Source organism: Pyrgilauda ruficollis, unplaced genomic scaffold (assembly GCF_017590135.1).
Source record: "Pyrgilauda ruficollis isolate IOZ18807 unplaced genomic scaffold, ASM1759013v1 scaffold15, whole genome shotgun sequence".
Classification (NCBI taxonomy): Eukaryota; Metazoa; Chordata; class Aves; order Passeriformes; family Passeridae; genus Pyrgilauda; species Pyrgilauda ruficollis.
In genome coordinates this window covers 17574504-17593699 of record NW_024513654.1, presented here as the reverse complement: position 1 = coordinate 17593699, position 19196 = coordinate 17574504, and the positions used below count along the sequence as shown (strand labels likewise).

At 39.4% G+C, this 19196-nt stretch overlaps 1 protein-coding gene across 1 annotated transcript in view; it reads left to right on the top strand.

The window, feature by feature from the left end:
• The first annotated feature begins 3364 nt into the window (after positions 1-3364).
• The window catches only part of WDFY4 (WDFY family member 4), a 113277-nt gene continuing 97445 nt past the window's right edge, over positions 3365-19196 (top strand). The window contains exons 1-11 of the mRNA XM_041461622.1: positions 3365-3625; positions 7193-7307; positions 7921-8024; positions 9381-9527; positions 9896-10085; positions 11175-11364; positions 13251-13411; positions 13785-14237; positions 14624-14728; positions 15589-15779; positions 18298-18908. Of these exons, the coding sequence (XP_041317556.1) occupies positions 3365-3625; positions 7193-7307; positions 7921-8024; positions 9381-9527; positions 9896-10085; positions 11175-11364; positions 13251-13411; positions 13785-14237; positions 14624-14728; positions 15589-15779; positions 18298-18908 (2528 nt within the window). The remainder of the gene's footprint in view (positions 3626-7192; positions 7308-7920; positions 8025-9380; positions 9528-9895; positions 10086-11174; positions 11365-13250; positions 13412-13784; positions 14238-14623; positions 14729-15588; positions 15780-18297; positions 18909-19196) is intronic.

The window sequence follows — 19196 nt, the reverse complement described above, 5'->3', positions numbered from 1 at the left end:
TGCAAATTGGGATTTTTTTACTTGAATAGGATCCTTCCATGAATTGCTGAAGGGGATAATCACAGATAAATATAATTAAAATGTAATTTAAAAAATCATGTTTGTTCCACTAGTAAGCTGTTAGTAACAGTATTCTGCTGGTCCTTCTGCCAGTTTTGGTCAGGCCTTTCTTCCCTTCTGTCTTTTCAGTCTGGAAAGATTTAGCCACATTGCTGTGTGATTTCACACAATCTTTATTTAGAAAAAAAGGGAAAATACATGATTAAGTTCCATTTTCACTCTGTAACCTGACACTGAATGATACTATCAGGTTTATTTGCTTAGTCTTCACTTTTCTATTTTTTAAAATATTTATTATTTAGAATTTACTTTTTATATCATTGTGATACTTGTCAAAATTATCTTATCAAACAATCAAGAATCAAAGAAAAAACTTATCAAAACTGAAATATGCTATTAACTTACACTGAGGATCAGAACATGTGGTGGAGTGTACAAGAAACAACATATAAGACCTTTTCAAAATATCTAACTTATCCTTAATACCAAAGATATTTGAATGATGAACTATGTGATTTTGCGGTTAGACTTGAAGAGTAATTGTACTCCCAGATGAATGGAAAATTGAAAGGATTTAAAAGTCCTAATCAAATTGTAGATGCAAGAAAAGGCTTCTAGTAGTAATAATATTTAAAGCATATCATGCCAGTAGAGTCAACAGACTAATACTGGAGTACTGATATTTAGTCTGATATGGTTTGTAGTCTAGATGGTTGGAATAAATACCAAGGAATATCATAGTCTTCATTTTGCTTTCATATATTTCAGGAGATTAAAGTGTTTCACATACACTTTAAATGTCTCACATAGCCTGTTACATGTTGATTTTCACTAAGGAAGTTGTTTGTGAGTAACTGGTTGTAAGAGTTTCTGTGGAGCTGGGATGAACTCTTTCATTACATGGATTCACAGAATTAACACTTTGGGAGGCTATCCCTGCTTGCTTTAACCGTGCCACCAACAAGAAAGGCCTTCTCAGTCAAGTATAAATAGAAGGAGAAAATTGGTAACCACATTTCCAGGGCCATGCAGTGCAGCGCAGGGAGCTGACTCATCAGTCACTGACTTTCTTTTGGGGCCGGTGGAAGCACTTCATTTCACCTCTCCATGACTAAATTTCACCCTTTATAGAGTCCCTCTGTGAAGCACTTTTGGGTTCTCTGTGCAGGAGACCATGGTGAATGTAGGCACTGGAGTGAGTTACTTGTAAACATTGATTTAGGCTTAGCAGAGTAACTTCCAGGGTGAGTGATCTTCTTGAGGAAGAGAATGGCTTTGCTATTTGGGATACAGGTTGACCTTCACTGAAAACATAACTGAACTATGCTCTCTGCTAGAACAGCACTCAGGCTTTCTCAACCAGCACACTTAACAGCTTCAGGATGACTCAAGTGGGTCAAAATCCCACACCAGAGTTAAGTATAACATATGACAAATGTAACTCCCACACAGTCATGAGGAACAGAGTCTTCCTGTTTACTCTGTGCAGTCACCACACTTTTTCTTCTCATAGGGCTCGTTGTCTTAATAGAGATAATTAAGGAAAACAACAGCAGCAAAACACAAAATGTTGCGGAGATAGGAAGTTCTGGACTGACTGTTCCTTGGGGACTGAGCAACGTTATATAGGCCTCCATCTCCTAGCAAAGGAGAGAGTATGGGCTGTGATAAAATAAGTTAGCCTGTGGTGTAGTGTGGAGGACCAGCATTTGCATCTAGGCAGAGGTGTCTGCTGGGACCATCATCCTGCTGCAGATGGTGTGGTGCACAGTAATGGTGCACAGTGACAAGATAAATGCCCTGCCCTTCATTTCTGCAGTACAGTGCTACCGCAGGAGTGTGGAAGTGAAACTGGTTCATCTGGCATGGAGTGGGCAAAATGCAAGCAGTAAGCTAAGCTGTGTAACTGATGGATGAAGAAGGAAGAAAATCCCAAGTGCTCTTTTAATGTTGGCTTATAATTCTAAGCCAGGCTCATAATAATGTCTTTTAAAATTTATTTTCATATATGTATGTGTTGGTAGTGCAGATCTGACTCAGAATTTTAGTTGCATTTGCTTCTTTGGCATTTTTATTGAAATGGTGGAATGGCAATCAAAGAAACACTGTAGAGAAAGAACCTGTTTCCCAGAAATGAAGGTAGATTAGTGTTTTTCTTTGAGAGGTAGTGATTTGTTAAAGACTCTTTTTGAGCTCTTAAAAAATGATATATTTGGTAAGCAAAGTGAGCTACATTCATCTTGGTGATAACTCCTATCTGCCCACCCACACTCTCATAATTTGTCCTGTCATAGTCTCAGCAGTAGTCAGACAATGACCTAGACTCCAGTAAGCTTATGGATGACTTTGATGGAAACTGGAGAAGCCTGATCTCTGTTGGTGTAAGTGTTGTCATGATATAGGCTCAGCAGAGCAGGGTGAGCTCACAGAGGCTGTGGCAAAGAAATAGGGCTGAGTGACCCCCCAGAACACTATGGATGAAAACATGGCTGTAAAGTAGATGAGAAGACTTGGAGTTGAGATAAGGGTACCAGAAGGATTCCTCAATGTGTAGTGTAAGATGAAATTGAAATCACATTTTATTTTTGATGGAAATGAGAGTGCCAGAAGCACCATGCTCCTTCATTGTGGCACATCCGCTTTAGTTTACAGAATCACCAAACCAAGCAGTATTGTTGTGAAAATACCTATTGTACAGAGCTGTACATCTGCCACAAAAAGAGCCAAATGTTGCTGCCTCTTGGGGCCAGAACAGCTCTGTGAGGAATCTTTGGCTTTTCCACACAGCTGCTATTCCAAATGGGCTTCAGCCCCACTCTAGGTGGGGAGTGTTTCAGTGGTGTGCAGCTAGATTTAGCATCCATACTGAATAAAATGTGTAACCTGGCTCTTAGCTAGTGCTCTTCTGTTGAAGATCTGCTGGTAGTAACAGTTCTAACTTGTTTCACAGTTGGGGTGGCTGAGGTATAAGGGAGAAGATCTGCCTCAGTGGCAAAGCTGGGGCTGGAATCCAGATTTGCTCTGTGGTTTACTGGTTTGTTCAGCCAAAACCCAGATGAGTTGTGTAGCACATGCATACATCTCATGGAAGAGAACTTGTTCATGCAGTTGCAGGGTAGTAAAGTTCTTGTCCAGGAGCAGGTTGATTTGCCATTAAAATTGGAAAAGAGTCAGTGACTGAGAATGTTTCCATGTTTCTAAACCCTAATACCAACAGTTAAAACTGTCAGTGTCTAATTTCTTTGGAGAGTTGACTGGTAAGAGGTGTAAATAACACAATATATTTATCTGGTCTCATCTCAGCATGGACAAAGCAGCTGAACTGCTGTGGCAGCTGGAGGAGTCACCTGGCAATGCAGAACAGCAGGAGCAGAGCCCTGATGATGGAGACACAGAAGAAGTGCTGGAGCAGCCTGCACACAGCAAGGATGAGCTGCCCCAGAGCCATTCCCTCCTGTGGGAGACTCTGGGCAAACAGTTTGTAGAATATGAACAAGTGGCTCCCTTTCTCATCCTAGAGGAGCAACAGAAAAGGCTGCTAGAATTTCTTCCCCTCTTCTTAAAGGTTTGTTCTCTTTATTGTCTTTGGTGCAGATGACAATTTGAGTTTCTTTTGCCTTATACGTTCTGTGGTCACTAAACAGCCAGTGTTGTTAATTGAAGCAGGATCCCTTTAGGTGATGAATGTTTACTCCATTGGGAGCCTCCTCTCCAGTGAGGCAGCATGAAAAGGCCTTGGCACTGTGTGAGCCCTGCTCAGCAATGACAACATCTCTATTATCAGCCCTGTGTGCAGCACAAATCCAAAACAACCCAAATGAAATCAGACCAGCCTCTACCCCAGACCAAACCAGCACACTTCTTCTTGAAGGTCCATGGAAAACACATCCTTAATGCTTCTAGGGTATTAACTCATCCCAACAAACAGGACTTGCTATAGAAGATTGTCTCTCCAAACTGCTTCCTCCTGTCTTCATAAGCAATGTACTCCAGGCTCTATGAGAAATTCTTCCATTGAGTTTTCCTGCCTCAAATTTACAATTAGACTGAAATTCTTAGATCTCAAAGTTTCTGAGTTCTATTAGAGCTTTAGTTTTTGAATACCATGTAGTGAGCATGAAATAAACAAGTTGTGGTGAGATGAGATTATATACAACATCTTTAGATTTACTGATCCTTAACTAAGTATGAAAAGCTAGAATGCCTTTAATGTGCTGATAATTTTTGAATGAAATTTTCAAAGAACCAAGAAAGCTGAACAAGGGTGATATAAGTTGTAAAATCTTGAAGTCTTAGGAATTAAAAATTGACAGCATAGCAGAAAATTCTCACGTGCCATGAAAAATAAGCAAATACATTTTAGTACCAGTACTTTAGGACCAAAGGACAGTTGTTCCCAGGAGGTAAGATGAATATTGCTGAGGGACTGGCAATGTTGTACATATGCATATCCATCATGAGTTTCCTTTATGTAGGGATGAACTTCACAAGCCTTAGGGTTGTAAAAACTGCTTTCCTAAATTTCAGTAATGCTTGCAAAAAGGGGCTTTTAAATTCTCAAAGGAAACTTTGAACCGAATATATTCATAATGGAGAAGTGAATTTTTCATTAGCTTAACACTTGATTTTGTGCCCTAGGTGTGAGATTCTCCACTTTTCTTAGATATGCTAGTGGAGCTTTATACTCTGCTTTGTAGGCATTTAGGTCCAGAAGTGTGACTAGAGCATTTTGGCTTTGCATCATTCATTTAAGAGCACATTCTGGAGGATCTTGCCCTTTAGCTCTTAGTTATCATGTCCTTTCCCACATGACTTTTTCCTCCCTTCATATACCAGCCTTCTGCTGGCTTGGGGAAATGCATCTCAGTTTAGTGGTACATGCTGTGGAGTTCTTACAGAAACTACCTCACTTCCCCTGGTTTAACAATGGGCTCTGTGTGAGTCCTTTTCCCTCCTTGGAAGATTTTTCTCGTGCTTTTACTTTCCTCCTCCAATCATGCAGATGCCAGTGCATCTCTGCCTTTTTGTTTTAGTGCTTTAGCTCTTACTCACTTGGGCGGAGAGAGGGGTCACCAAGCAGGGGACGCCTGGGGTGCGGGGGCTCGTTACTCACTGCTACTCCTTGACGTAGAAGGAGAAGGTGTGGGAGGGAAATGTCAGCCATCTGCTCGTGATTCAGGACTGCACTGGGAGTCATTTTAATGTGCCTTCTGTATCTTCCCTTTTGGTGCCTCGGAAAGTATCAGAACATTCTATTACATGGCTGGCTTTGAGCTAGCATCTCTCCATGAACCATGGAAGAGGAAGGGCAGATGGTAACAGCAGACACAGGGAACTTGTGGCAGAATCTTAAATATGTAGAAACAGGTTTAAGAGGAAGAAAGAAAATCAGATTACTTTGATACCGTATTATTTGAGTTTCCCCTAAAGGCAGACCTCCTACAATGGAGTCAGATTGATATGCTCCCAGATACAGATCTTGTGTAGGCTCAGACATGAATATGAAATTAATTAAGTCGGTTCCTAACGGACAGTGTATTCCAAAGATTGGTGTTTGACCCTCAGGAAGAGCACTGACAAAATCAAATCAGAACATTAGTGGCCTGTTTTGTAGGGAAATGGACTAGTAGCATTGCTATGAACATTTGATTACTGCTGTCTGAGCTTCTAAAACTTACTCTGCTCTTTCTGTTAGCAGAAGAGTGAGTATAGCAAGGCCTTTCTGAAATGTAAGGAGGATGTTCCTCTTTGAGGGAGAGGGGAAGAAATATTGCACTGCTTTCTTCTGAAAAAGGGCATAGCTTAATGACAAACCTTGTGTATTTTTAAGTGACTTCTTGTCATTGTGTTTGCCCAGCTTGCTTCTGCTCTTTACAGGTATTCCCTCCCTTCTGCATCAGAGGTAGATGAATTGGTGGATCTTGCTTTTGTAACTGAGTGTCTCTGAAAGTAACTTAGGGTCAAAATCTGAAAAAAATAGATTGCTTTTAATAATATTGGCTGATTGATGAAAATTAATAATAGGCACACTGTGCAATTGCATTTCACTCTTGTAACACAGAAAGAAGATTTGGGTGTGTTTTACTTATTGACTGCAGTAAAATGAAGTAAAAAGTTGATGTTTGCCTGATTACTGAGAGGTTACTGACACTTTGTCCACAAGCTGCCAAATGTGATGAAAAAAAAGAAATTGAAAGCCATGGTAGAGAAGGGAATAATATTTGTGGAGGATCTTAATTTACGAAGAGTTCCACTGATTTCTTGGCAGAAAGTACTATGGGATGTCTGATCCAATTTATTTTAGGAAGACATACGTCATTTTTCTTCCTTTAATCACTGGGGCTTACAGTGTGATATTTCAGAGCTTCTAAAAGGAGGTGACTTTTGTAAAGAAATTTTTTTAGGTTGCTGCGGGCAGAGATATCTCAGACTGGTCTTTAGAGGTGAATGCTGAACTGTTGCTAATACATAAATGTGTGTGTCATCAGAGGTTTTATATAAAAGAATGGGCTGGTTCTATAAAAGAACCTGGTTCTTGGAAGCTGGTTGGGTGCAATAGTATTAGTCTGCTGGAATATTTTATTGATGTTGATTTTTTTCCCCCAAAGGTAGGGCTAAGAAACATAAAAGGGGTTTGTTTGTAAGACTCAGGGAATCAACAAGTCTTCCTGTTATTTATCTAGTAAGTTTTGTACTTAATTGCTTGTCCATTCTTGAACAAGGGAGTTATAAACCTATTTATAAATTGTTTATAAGCTTGCGTATAATTTTTTGTTTCTTCAGGGTGTTTGTCATATTTTTAAAGGGGCTAGCATATAATTTTTGATACAAATAATTAGTGACAGATTATGACCAATATTTGCATTGTTTGGATTGAATTCAGTGTAGAAAATTCTGTAAAAGCTCTCTAGCAGGTGCATTACATGATTCAAAAGGTAGTTGCAGTTTGACTTCTGTATCTCTAGTGTCATATTCCTGCCTGTTGGGGAAATACTGCTTAATGGATTATATTGACTACTGAATTTTATAGAGGAATGTTAGCCTTATGCTCCTTTGTTTCTATTTGTTAGTTTTTGTCAATCTACCAAAGACATGATGTGTCAGAGGCTTAACATTTGCACTTGGATTTCAGGCCTGGGAACAGTCTGCTGGAGCAGTTGTATTCCCCAACATTCAGCTGTTAGCCAGTGAGGTTTCCAAGCTTCTGACTAAAGAAATTAAGAAGAACCTCAACGGGAAACCTGCAGGTAAAGATCCCACACCATATCCATTGGATCTAGTTATTCTAGAAATGTGTGTCTTTCAGTCTCTGTGCTGGAAATAAAGGGGGACCAGGAAAATGCTGTGTAGCAAGCCAGATATTTTAGTGGGTGTGATCTAGCACTGATTTGAGGTAATTGCACTGAGGATTTGGCCTTGTATGCCGTGCTGATCTTTAGTTTGGAACTTCTGTAGAAGTGTGTAATGTATAATGCAGGCAAGAGTGAAAGAGTAGGTAGCACACTATTCTAGGGAGCTTTCTTAAATGAGAAAAACATTGCTACCACATATGGCTTTCCTGGTGGCTGTTGTACATTCTTCGTGCTGTCAGCTGCCAGTATTCATGAACTGAGCTGGTATTCTTGGTGAAATTTGCCAGTTTGAAACATGTGTTTTACATGAACTGAACTTGATGCTGAATCAAAATAATTTTATGTTTTCCTGCTTACTTTAGTGGACTCCTGCTACTGTAATTTTGTTAAATTTGTCAGATCTGTGATAGATCTGACAAATTAAACCAAATTAAGAAGAAGAAAGCATAAATGCAGCATTTTTCATCTTTCACTAAGGAATTAAAGTTTGATGTTTTTGTGATAACAGAAGAAGCTCGTCTGGCTTTGGAGCAATTGCTGAAGCAGAAAGGGGAAGCAGGAGATGGCCATTTGCTCCTGAAATCCGTGTATCTGCTCTCACAGACTGACTTGGTAAGAGAAAATACCACATAGCATTTTTTCCTTTTTATTTCAGAGAAACTGTGTAGGTACAGTGGAACACCCCAGTCTCTGTATTTGCATTATCCCTAATATTTTGAGCTTGAGCATGCCCAGGGTATACAGGGTATACACACTACCACAGGTTTGTAGGCCAGGCTTTTCTAAAAGATAGCAGTAAGCATTTTGTGCTTTCAGATACCTTTTTAGTTTTGGTTGTCAGACACCTGGTTTTTGTAGCATTTCTCTGCTTTTTTTCCTCCCATTGTGTATCTTTTAATGTTTTCTTTATCAGTCTAGTTTACATATCAAAAAGAGGAATAGTAAGAATCTGTCTGGTAATACAGTGGTTGACTTTTCAATCCTGATAGTCTCTCACTTTGAAGTGTTTCACAAACTCCACTTGTACAGCCATCCCAAATGCAGACTGCATCAGGAGTACAGCCTGCTGGTGGGCATCTGTGGAGTGTTTATCCATGACATTTAGTTAAACAGTTTGTCTTAGTCTTTCTTGTTCAAAAACGCACAAAAATAAAATCTTATTGTCAGATTATAGTAGATATGTTCTGTATCATAAGGAGGCCTATAAAATTATATATACAGCTAGTCACAACATGATGGTTCTGATGAGACATGTTTTTCTCAGATTTAAGACGTTGCCATTTGTAGCACACATACTCGCAAAACTTCTTACCACAAACCTCATTCTTCTGTTGCTTTGGTGCTGATTTTTGTTATGACTACTCTGTGCCAAGCACACACACTGGGACTTCTCTGGAAGTTCTATGCAGCCATAGTGAAGATGAGAGGAAACTAAGTACTGAGAGACACTGTGAAGAAACTGCCACTTGCATTTATAAAACCTGTAATTAGACATGTGTGCAGTTATTCAATATGTTAAAAAAGTGAAGGTGTTATAGGTAAACTGCTGCTATCCTGAGTCAGGAGGGAGTGGAGAATTCATGCTTTCAGCATTCCAGGCCTCTCCAGCTGCAGAGTGTCCTGGAAAGTAAATGTAAAGGGAACACTGTCTGTCCCTGGCCTTGCTGTTGGTCCAGCTGCTAGTTAGTTTGCAGGCTGTGTGCTCCACCGACTGCAGGTCCCCATGTGAGGACAGAGTACTGCCAAAGCTCTAGTTCAGCTGGAGCAAGAAATCCTGGGAACAGCTACAGCAACACACAGTGTATTTAATTCTGCCAAGTGGATTTTACAGCCATGCTATGTGACTGCCAGTCTTGTGTGCCCTAGAGCACCCATGAGGGTGAGATGCTTAAGTGGGTCCTTCATCTGTAGGAACACAAGGAAACTGTGCTCAGCTTCTGGAGGAACTGATTGTATCTTTCTTCTTAGAGGACTATGTGGAACATTATTAGATCTGGACTCCCAGCTGCTCTGATGCAGTGCCTGTACCTTTTCTTTACTGTCCCTCTGAAGAAAACCAGTGATGAGAGGGAGACAAGTGAGGATGATGCCCAAACTCAGGAAATGCTTGTTAAGGTGAGGTGTGCATTTGGGTGTTCATTTGCCCTGGGTACTCAGATGTTCACTTAGGCTCTTAGCTGTTCATTTGATTCAAACTGCCAAAAAATCAGTAAGCTTGGACTGCAAAATATTGAATAAGCATCAGGAGCCATATAAAAACATACAAACTATCTTTTGTTTTTTTTTACTAAAGAAGACAACATGACTTTGACTGGAAAAATCCATTAAGAATATCCTAGTGGTAGTTTTACTTGTTCATTTCACTGCATCCTTTCTCCTGGCATTAGTATCAAATTTATAATCTCCTTCCCCAATGGATTTTTCTTAATTTCCTGGGTATCTCTAGAGGTGTTTATTGTAGCTGATATTTGTTTTCTTTTCAGATAATGCTTAACATGTACAAAGAGGAACAAGGCATAGAGGAACTACTGGCGGCTGATAAGCTTCAGTCATTAATAATAGCAACTTCTTCTCTGTGGGACCAGTGCAGCCACTCATGGAAAGTACCTACAGGCTGTGTGCTAAGAACAATTTCCAAGGCTCAGACCAAAACCAGCATTGTGTATCTACAAGGTTAGCTTCTTCTTTCCCCATAGCTCCCCTGAGAGTGAATTACCAAAAAGGATAAATTACATCATCAATAATCTCCCTTACATCATCCAATAGTCAGCTGCAAAGCATGGGCTTGTGACTTAGTAGAGAGGAGCTTTATTTAGTACTGATAGTCATCTGGAAACTGAATAATTTTTAACATTAAAAAATCCTCCAAATTACAGGCAAGAGCCAATCCCACTTAATCACACTGACATAGGCAAGAGGAAGTTGTATTATGTTATTTCTTAAGTTGTGTGACTCAGTCTGTGGGTCTGAGCCTCATGAACGCTAAATTGGGCTGGGCTCAGAGTAATGGTATCTTTTGGGACAACAACATGGTTAGTTAAACCCTCACTTCTTTCTAGGCTTTATTAGTTCATGCAATTTTTTCTTCTTATTAAGAAGTGCAAAGGCCACAAGTCTCAATTTCTTAGAAGTGAAAAAATAGTCTTATAATGCACAAAATACCATAAGCATTCCATGTTATGGAGCAAATGCATATTGATATTTTTATTTTTTAAAATAAAAACGTGGCTTCCTGAGTGAGATGGAAAGAACTATTTGGACATTTTGAAGCTGCCCTGAAAGGACTGGCCATGAGATTAGACAAGAAAACTAGGCTTCATTTCTCAAAGCAAAATGTGTGTGCCCCATTACATACGCTTCATTGAGTAAAGAATTAATCTGTGAATTCTGCACAGAATGTGTGATTGACTTAGTATGAGACAAATCTGTTAGTCTCTGCTCACTTTGTGCTCAGACACCTGGATTCAGTATATATGAGTTTTGGGGAGTTGGGGGGTTGAAAGCTTATACTCCTGAGATTAAATCAGTTTCTGTTAGTAAAGCAAAGAAATGCGTGCATATTTTAAAGCCAGCAATGCTTCTGAAATGAGTATAATATTTATATACCCTCTTTTTTTTCTTTTTTTTTTTTTTTTTTAGAAAAAACAGTTATCTGACTCCTATTTTACTGGGAAATAACTTCAAATTTTTTAAATTTTTGTTAGTAACTGTAAATTTGTTTGACTGTCCGTTCTTAAATACCTGCTGTATTTTTTTCCACAGCTGTTGACTGCATTAAAATAGCTGTTCAAAATCTCTTTACACTGGCTGATACTCTGCCTGCTTGTGATGTGTGTGAAGCTGCCAGCATTGTGTTGTGCTTTGTGAAAGATTCTTATCCTGTATCGTCAGCTTTATTAACAGAGTTTGAAAATAATGATGGCTACCAACTCCTGCTAAAAATTTTACTCAGGTAAGAGAGGTTTCTAGTAGGCTTCTAGAGCATGGCAAAGCTTAATTTTAAGTATGCATAATGGTCTCTTAAAATATGAATCATATAGGTAACTCTGTGTGAATGCAAAGCATTGCTATATTAGGAAGGGAAGCAGTACATAACTTTTATTACTTTAGCCATAACAGAAGGAGAACAGTGTAGAGGAAGTTAGTTTGCAGGTGGGATGGGGACTTTTTGAACACAAGACAAAGGTTCTTCATCAATTAGTATTACAGAGGATGTAGGTCAGAGACATTTGTCTCAGTTAAGGCGAGCTTTTAATCCAGGAATGCAGTCAGTTAGGGAGGGAAACACTATCTCCTTAGTGTGCAAAAACCAGCAAACAAAATCCACCCAAACTTAAATCTGAGATGTTTACACCCTTCAGAATGCTTTGAGATGAGCAAAAACACATCAGGAAAAATCCCCACTAGTTATCCTAATCCAAGGTAAAAAGCAGGATCTGTTGCCCTCCTTGTACCTTGTGTTGTTGCACCAGGCTGAGTTTCTTTAATATCATCTGAAGGGAGCATTTCCATATGTTTTTGTTTCCATTCTGGATTTGCCTATTCTTGTACTATTTCTGCAACACTTGTGAAAACTTTGGTCCCTGAACAATGACTGGGGTGGGGAGGGTAGTTTGTAATTTCGATCTAGAGGATTGTCAATTGAATCACTAAGTCAAAGATATCTGTGAGTGACTATGCCTGTTCATGATGCCATGTTTTTGAATGGCACAAAATTATTAATTTATGATTGGAAAAAAACCTTGTGTTTTTCTGGCAGTGTTTTGTTTAGTTAACAGAGACTGTCTAGATGTCCCTTGTAAATAAACTGAGTTAAGATGCATATTTCTGATTAAATTCTAGCCATGTTAGGGCAGGAAACACGGAATCCTTTTCACTAAGGGTTATGACTGTCCCCATGCTTTTCAACTGATATAACTAGACTGAAGAGACAGAAATAACAGGTGTTCAGGGCTTCATATTAGTCTTCATTTCCAGCATATGCTGGCATAAAGGGATAGATGGAGAGTTCTTTCCAGAATGTTTCGTGTGAGCAGGTACTCTCTTCTCTGATGGTTAGAACTTTTTCTTCAGGTAAGAAGGATCTTGCTAATAGCATTCCTTGAAACAGAGCATTTGCTTTTTTTATGTTCTTTTGCATGTTTAGGAGAAACCAGAATATTTTGATATTTTCTCCAGAGATTTTTCTAACCTAAGAGTATCAGTCTATTTCTCTGCCACTAACCCATGCCCAGATGATGCAGTTTTCCTTAAGAATTGACCCATCTTAGAACTACAGAATAAGATGATGTGATAAACAGCTCTCTGTCCTTTGACAGACTGTCACTTCAGTCTATGAACCATGGCAAATCTGGGGTTACATTTCAAACTATTTCCTTACTTAGGAGAGACTTGCCATTGTCATGTCTGATTCACAAAGCTCAGGCAATATGATATTTTTCCCTTCCTCAGGGCTGCGATTTTTCTGTTATTTATCTCAGTTACCAAGTCCCTTATCTTGCCAACCATATGCCCACCTTTTTATATGAAGTGTGTTTTAATTATTGGAATTTTCATAAAGTTTAAATTTTTATCCCCCAAATCACACTTTTACTGAGTTAGCTTTTTCTTTTTCTTTTAAAGAACACATAACAGGACTAAGTTAAAACATTTATCTTCCATTTGTTAACAAGACTCTTTCAGTGTCACTTCAGTGTCTGCAGGTTTTGTTCTGATTCAGTGTGCCACCATGGTGTGGATTGTTCTGTGTAGTTCCTATGTGCTCCATGCCTGATGATGTATCCGAAGTGTTTCATAATTAAGGCATGAACATATGACTGTGCTGACTTTTGTTCCTAGATGCGAGGGTTTGCAGCAAGATGAAGGAGACCCCTATCTGGATGAGATCTTGGACATGCTGACTTGCCTTACAACCTGTGGAAAAACTGAACTGAAGGTTTCTGGCAATATTGTGCACCCGCAATTGCCCCACTTCGATTTTGAACGGACACAGTCTTCTGGTACGGTGTATATGTGTGTGTATATAAATATATATATATATGTGTGTGTGTGCATGTGTGGCCCAGCAGGTGGGTCATAGCAAAATGCAACTCTATTCATTTTGTATCTTAACATGGAGGAAAGGAGTATGATGTGCCATATTCAGATCTATGTGTCAGTATTGCAGGAGCCTGAATGCCACCTACACCAAACTGAAACGACCATGTTAGCTCTAGCATCTCATCCAAGCTCAAGAATATGCCTCCTGATCACATCCCTCATGTCTGTTGCTCTTATTTCCACTTTCAGATGATGTAACATTACAGTTAGGGTGCTTGCAGACTTAAATGACACTCGCATAAAAATGATCTCACCTGGGTTTTTTCCGCACAGGAATGACAGTGAAAAACCTCCAGCCTTTCAAGGTGCTGCAATCCATTTTCCAGAGAAGTAATGATCAGCATCTGTGTGGAAGAATCTTGGCAGCAATTGGTACCATATGGGCTTGGGACAGAGTGAACTTCTTTCTTCTGGAATGGACACTGCAGCCTATCAACCAGTTCACTGACATCATTCATTTCAAACCACACCCAGTCCAAGTCCAGTTCTTCAGACTGGTGGAGTCCATAGTCCTGGACCTGTCCTATGTTCCCCATGAGATTTTGAAGAAGGTTCAGTATTTGATAAAGGAAAACACAGTGCCATTCTGCACCTTAACAGCTCTCCAGTGCCTTCTCAGCATGACCCAGAAGGACCTGTTATTTAGCGATATTTTCCGTGACTCTGGGCTCTTAGGCCTGCTGCTGGCACTTTTGAGGAAGGAAGCCAAGATCTTGAGGAAATCAGGTACAACTTAATGCCACTCAAAATGATCATTGAAGTAGGCAGATCAATAGGAATAAATAATGTTCTTCTACAGTAAATGTGTATATATATATATATTTTATGCTGAGTAGCTAGATTTTGTCTTCAAGCCAATTTGCCTAAATTTGACACACAAGCTGTGTCCTCTCTGAAATCTTTGCTGTTTATTTTTCTGCTCACTAGCCTAAAGAGCTCTGGGATTTTCTTTACTAGTGTATGTTGAATTTTTCTGGGTGGCACCCTTCAGCCCACACTTTTAAACAGGTCTTAATTTGGGGTTCTCCAGAATGCAAGCTTGAGACTGGAGTGAGAAAAATTCTTCCTTCCATATCTTGCATATTGTAACATAACTTTTAATGTGCTGACAGCTGGAACTCATCTGCCTAGCCTGAAAGAAGGCACTGAGAAGGAATTAAATGTTGTGATGCTGAAAATGGTGGCTGCCCTTACAGCAAGGTCTGTGAGGAACACAGGTAAGGAAATACACATGACTGCGTTACCCTCATAATATTTGGTGGTAAGTGGTCATGGTCTTGAGGAGCACCAACAAATTTTCTGACTTTTTTGCTTCAGTCAAAAATGGAGGAAAAAAAATCTATAAGTGTAGGGATAACTATGTTACACTAGGAAGAAATGTGACAAAGGTGTTCTCATCCTGCATGACGAGTTTTGTCCCAGTGGTCAGCTTTTTTCCTTCATCCATGTGCATACTCCTGAAGTGTTTATATAGGATGCACAAACTTAGCTTGTGGAAAAAAAAATGGGTGTACTTGACTCTTGTTCTTCCAGATTTTCTTCCATTATATCTGTTATTTGAAATCTTGACTGGATCAGGTGCATGCTGAGGAACACTCCTATATTTGTGTTATACCTAAGAATCTTATACCTGTTTGTAGGGAATCTTGTGGAACACAGTAGCACAGGAGTGAAGGCTACTGAATACAGGAATTCACTCAATTCACTCTGGAATCCTAGAATCATCATGTTTGCAGCATCTTGCAAGGTGTAAATATATTTTCAGAAACTATCAAGAAATTCTCTTCCTAAATAAAAGAGATGCTTAAGTTGAAACTAAGGTGTCTTTTCTTTTTCATTCATTATTTTATTGGGAACCTGTAATCTCTGATGATTGGAAATCATGGTCATCCAGTCATTTCATTCCTAGTTGTTCTTGTGCCACTCTGTGTCATCTTTAGCTTAATCAGCTGCTCTTCTTACCTGTCCTGCTGTATTTATAGAAATGTGGCACTTCACACCAACACTGAAAATCTGCCTGTAAAAAATACCTGCAAAGGGTAGTTTAACTAAAAAATGATAATGTGTTTGTCCCTAGTTGTTCTGAAGGACTATGGAATGGTGCCTTATATCAAGATATTTTTGGATGATGAGTGCTACAGGAGTGCTACTCTCAGCATCTTGGAGCAGTTATCAGTCATCAATTATGAAGAGTATATGAGCATTATTATTGGGGCCCTCTGTTCTTCCACTCAATGGGAGCTGCATCTGAAACTAGATCTTCTGAAGGTAACTAATGTGGCTCTCTCTTGGGCTTTGTTTCCTTGGGAACTATCTGTTTTCAAGATGTAAGAACAGAAGAAAGAGCCATAGGCCAGCTCTAGATTATGGTAACTTGGTCACTTTGATTTTTAGCAATGCCTGTGCGGTCAATATCTTCACTAGTATCAGATTAAAAAGTATTTTGAAGACTTAAATTGTAATGCAAGAGGGAAAAATGGAAATGCTAAAAGCAGAATTGTATGAGCAGTTCTATGTAACGTGACAGAGAAAGGAGAAACAAATGTGTATGACAGTGAATATGTGGAGAGAGGATGTAAGATGTGGAGCAGCAAGATTGGAAGAGCCAGGGTAGGCATGAGACAAACAGCTTCCTTCTGGTAAGTTTCCAAGTTTGAAACTTTGCTGTCCTTAATTTGGTCATTACTCACAAACACAAGAAGTGTAAACACATGTAAACACAATGTGAAAAGAGATGAGCAATGGAAAGGAAAAGTTTTATGAATGTTTGGAGGAAGAAACTAGAACTAGTCCTGGCCTCTATTGACCCCAGTGTCTGATCCCCGAGCAATAAAACAGAGGAAAGAATTGTCGTGCTTTATTTTGGTTTAGGTCATAGGCATCCACTTGAAAAGCAGCACTGTTGTAAGCACTGGTTTTAAAATTTCTTTCTACCACCTCTGTCAAGTATGAATGGAATTCACTTTTCTGTACAATATAACTACTGCTTCTATAACAAAAGAACCATGTTATTAAAAAAAATTTAAAAATGAAGTTTATAGCTTTGAATTAAAATAATAAACTTTAACAATACCTGTGGAAAAGTTAAGTATGGGGTCCAAACTAATATGAAAATAAATGCAACTTCAGTGTCTAATTTTGACAAATGATAACTGTATTAAAGTATAATGTAAGCAAATGAATTTATTTTCTTTATCCGTTGGGACTGTGATTGCGTTACACACAAATTCAGATTGATTTGCTAATGTATATTTAGCTGTTAAAGCCTGAGCCCAAATGCAATTAGCGCTGCCGTATTCCAGCGTGGCACGTGGACAATTAGGAGGAATAACAAATAATGGAATGCATGAAATAAATTCTGTTAGCAATAACTGAGTTAGGGGGTTTCCAGTAGACATCAGTTTTGTAGATTCAAGACAGAGGAATACTAACTCATAGGTGATTAAATTCTAACTGAGTTAAAGCTGGAGGAAATGTGTTTACTGTTGACCTACTCTGGAATGTGTTAAAGCCATCCTGATAACTTCAACTCTAAGTTATTAAATTTACTCCCTGTTCAGAAGTCTCTGCCTGGTTTGATATATTATCATACAAAATTGAATGACAGTAATAGAGTGCCCCGTCCCCCTTCAGTTCCCACAACTCTTTCTCACAGTCCTAGGTCTTGTTATGGGCAGATATACTTCTGTAAAAAACTGTTCCTCCTCAGGAGATTGTGAAGTAAAGCTTTTTCATTGGATATCTCTTGTGGAGATCAATATCTGAAATTAACCCTTACCTCTGTGCAAAGGTACAGCATTAAATTTGAAAAGTCCCTGTACAAAATGAATTGTGCGACACTCCAAAAACTTGGGGTCAATTATATTCAAATGCAGCAGACTGTTTCTTTGCAAGCTCCCTTTTCTCACCAATTTTACTTCCACAGTTCTTAATAACTTTTCCATATTTGTTTTAAAATGGCAAGCCCATAACATTCAAAATTGGCAGATAGTTTAAGTTGTTTTATATATGTGTTATATTGTCAAGTGGCATTCACTTATAACCTGCTTTAAGCCTATTGAAGTCAGATAAAATCTAATGACTTCATTGTCTTGAGATCTTACTTTTTATGGCTTTTTTCCTCTAAAGTGTTCTGCAAACTTTAAAAATACCTCAGCTGAGAAAAGGTATTCTTGTCTTTCCTAATGAGGAGAGCCTGCTGCTTGCAATATTCTTTGTGCCATCCCATGTCACTGGCTTTTTTTGGAAAGGGCTTTCTCAGTCATGGGCAAAAGTCTACTGTGGGTTCTCACGTCCCTTCAGGGCTGCAGGAAGACTTGTCTATAGAGAGCTGTGCCTTCCTGCCAGTTTTCATGTGAGGCTATTTACTATTTAATCTTTACTTCCATTTATCTAGGGCAAAGGCAGGTTTCTTGAGGGAGTCTGAGAAGACTGGTAAAAGAACAGCCAAAGATATGAAACTACCTCTGGCCTAACTGACTAGGATATGTAAAGCAGGAAATCTGATTTCTTTGCTTCCTCCTGTGAGCACTGCTCTGTACCTGTTTTAGTGTCTCCTAGGGTTTCCTTCAAGGGCTGGTTGTATGATTCATTGGGTATATGGGGGAAGGGAGGAGAAGTTGTGCAGTGATGACCTTTATTTTGGCCACCTTACCCTCCCCCTTCAAAGAGTGACATTTTGGTGAAAGAATTTTTTGTGCAATCTTGCAATTTTAAAATATTCTAAAGCTTCTTTCCCCTTTCATTCAAGTGCTTCTTTTGTTTTCTTTCTTCCCAACACCTGTAGTCACTCTTGAGGATACTGGAGAGTCCTAAGAGCCATTCGGCTTTCAGAACCTGCAGTGGATTCAATGGGCTCCTGTCCCTCCTCTCAGACATGGAAGGTGCACTGCAGGACCCTCCATCTGGGCAGTGGGCAGCAGTTGGACACAATTGCATATTGGAGCTGGTTCTCTATGCTCTCCAGGGGATAACTGCAGCCCTGCACCTAGACCCTGTCAACAGCACCTTCTTCCAGAGGAATGGTCTCTTCGAAAAGATGGCAGAGGATCTCGGATCACTTGGATGCTTCTGGACAGAAGGGAAAAGGCAAATTACTGTGAGCCTTGAGAAGACAAGGACATTTGCAGAATTCTTGGATGCAGCACTCTGTTCTTCAGAACCTCTCCCAGAATGGCTGAAAAACTGCATTCGGATTCTGAGTTTTCTTGATCATATGGTCAAAGGAACCCTCCATCAGGAAAGGTACTTTAAGGAGAGGAAGCCAGAGATGGGAGAAGAAGCAAGAGATGATCAGGAGGCACCCCAAGCTCAAGAAGAGCATCCTTTTGCTTTCAAAAGACCAGGCAACAAATTACCTGCCTCTGCCTGTATGCTGTGGGGGAACCCTGAAGAGAAGTAAGAATTTATTTACCACAGGGATAGAGTATTAAAGCTGATATGTACATTTTATATGGTAGAAAACTGAGGTAAGGCGTGATATAACCTGCCAAGGGTAAACAAATCAGTTCAGTCCCAACTCCCAGGCCTCCAGGCAGCAGAAATCAATGCTTTTGGAAAGGTAAATGATAGAAAAATTGGGAAATGAGGATTTAGTGCAGCAGTGGGACAAACAGCCCGAAGAGTTGCAGATTTTATGTTGAAGATTCTGATACCTGCAAAATGGGAGCAGGAATGGAGTCTTAA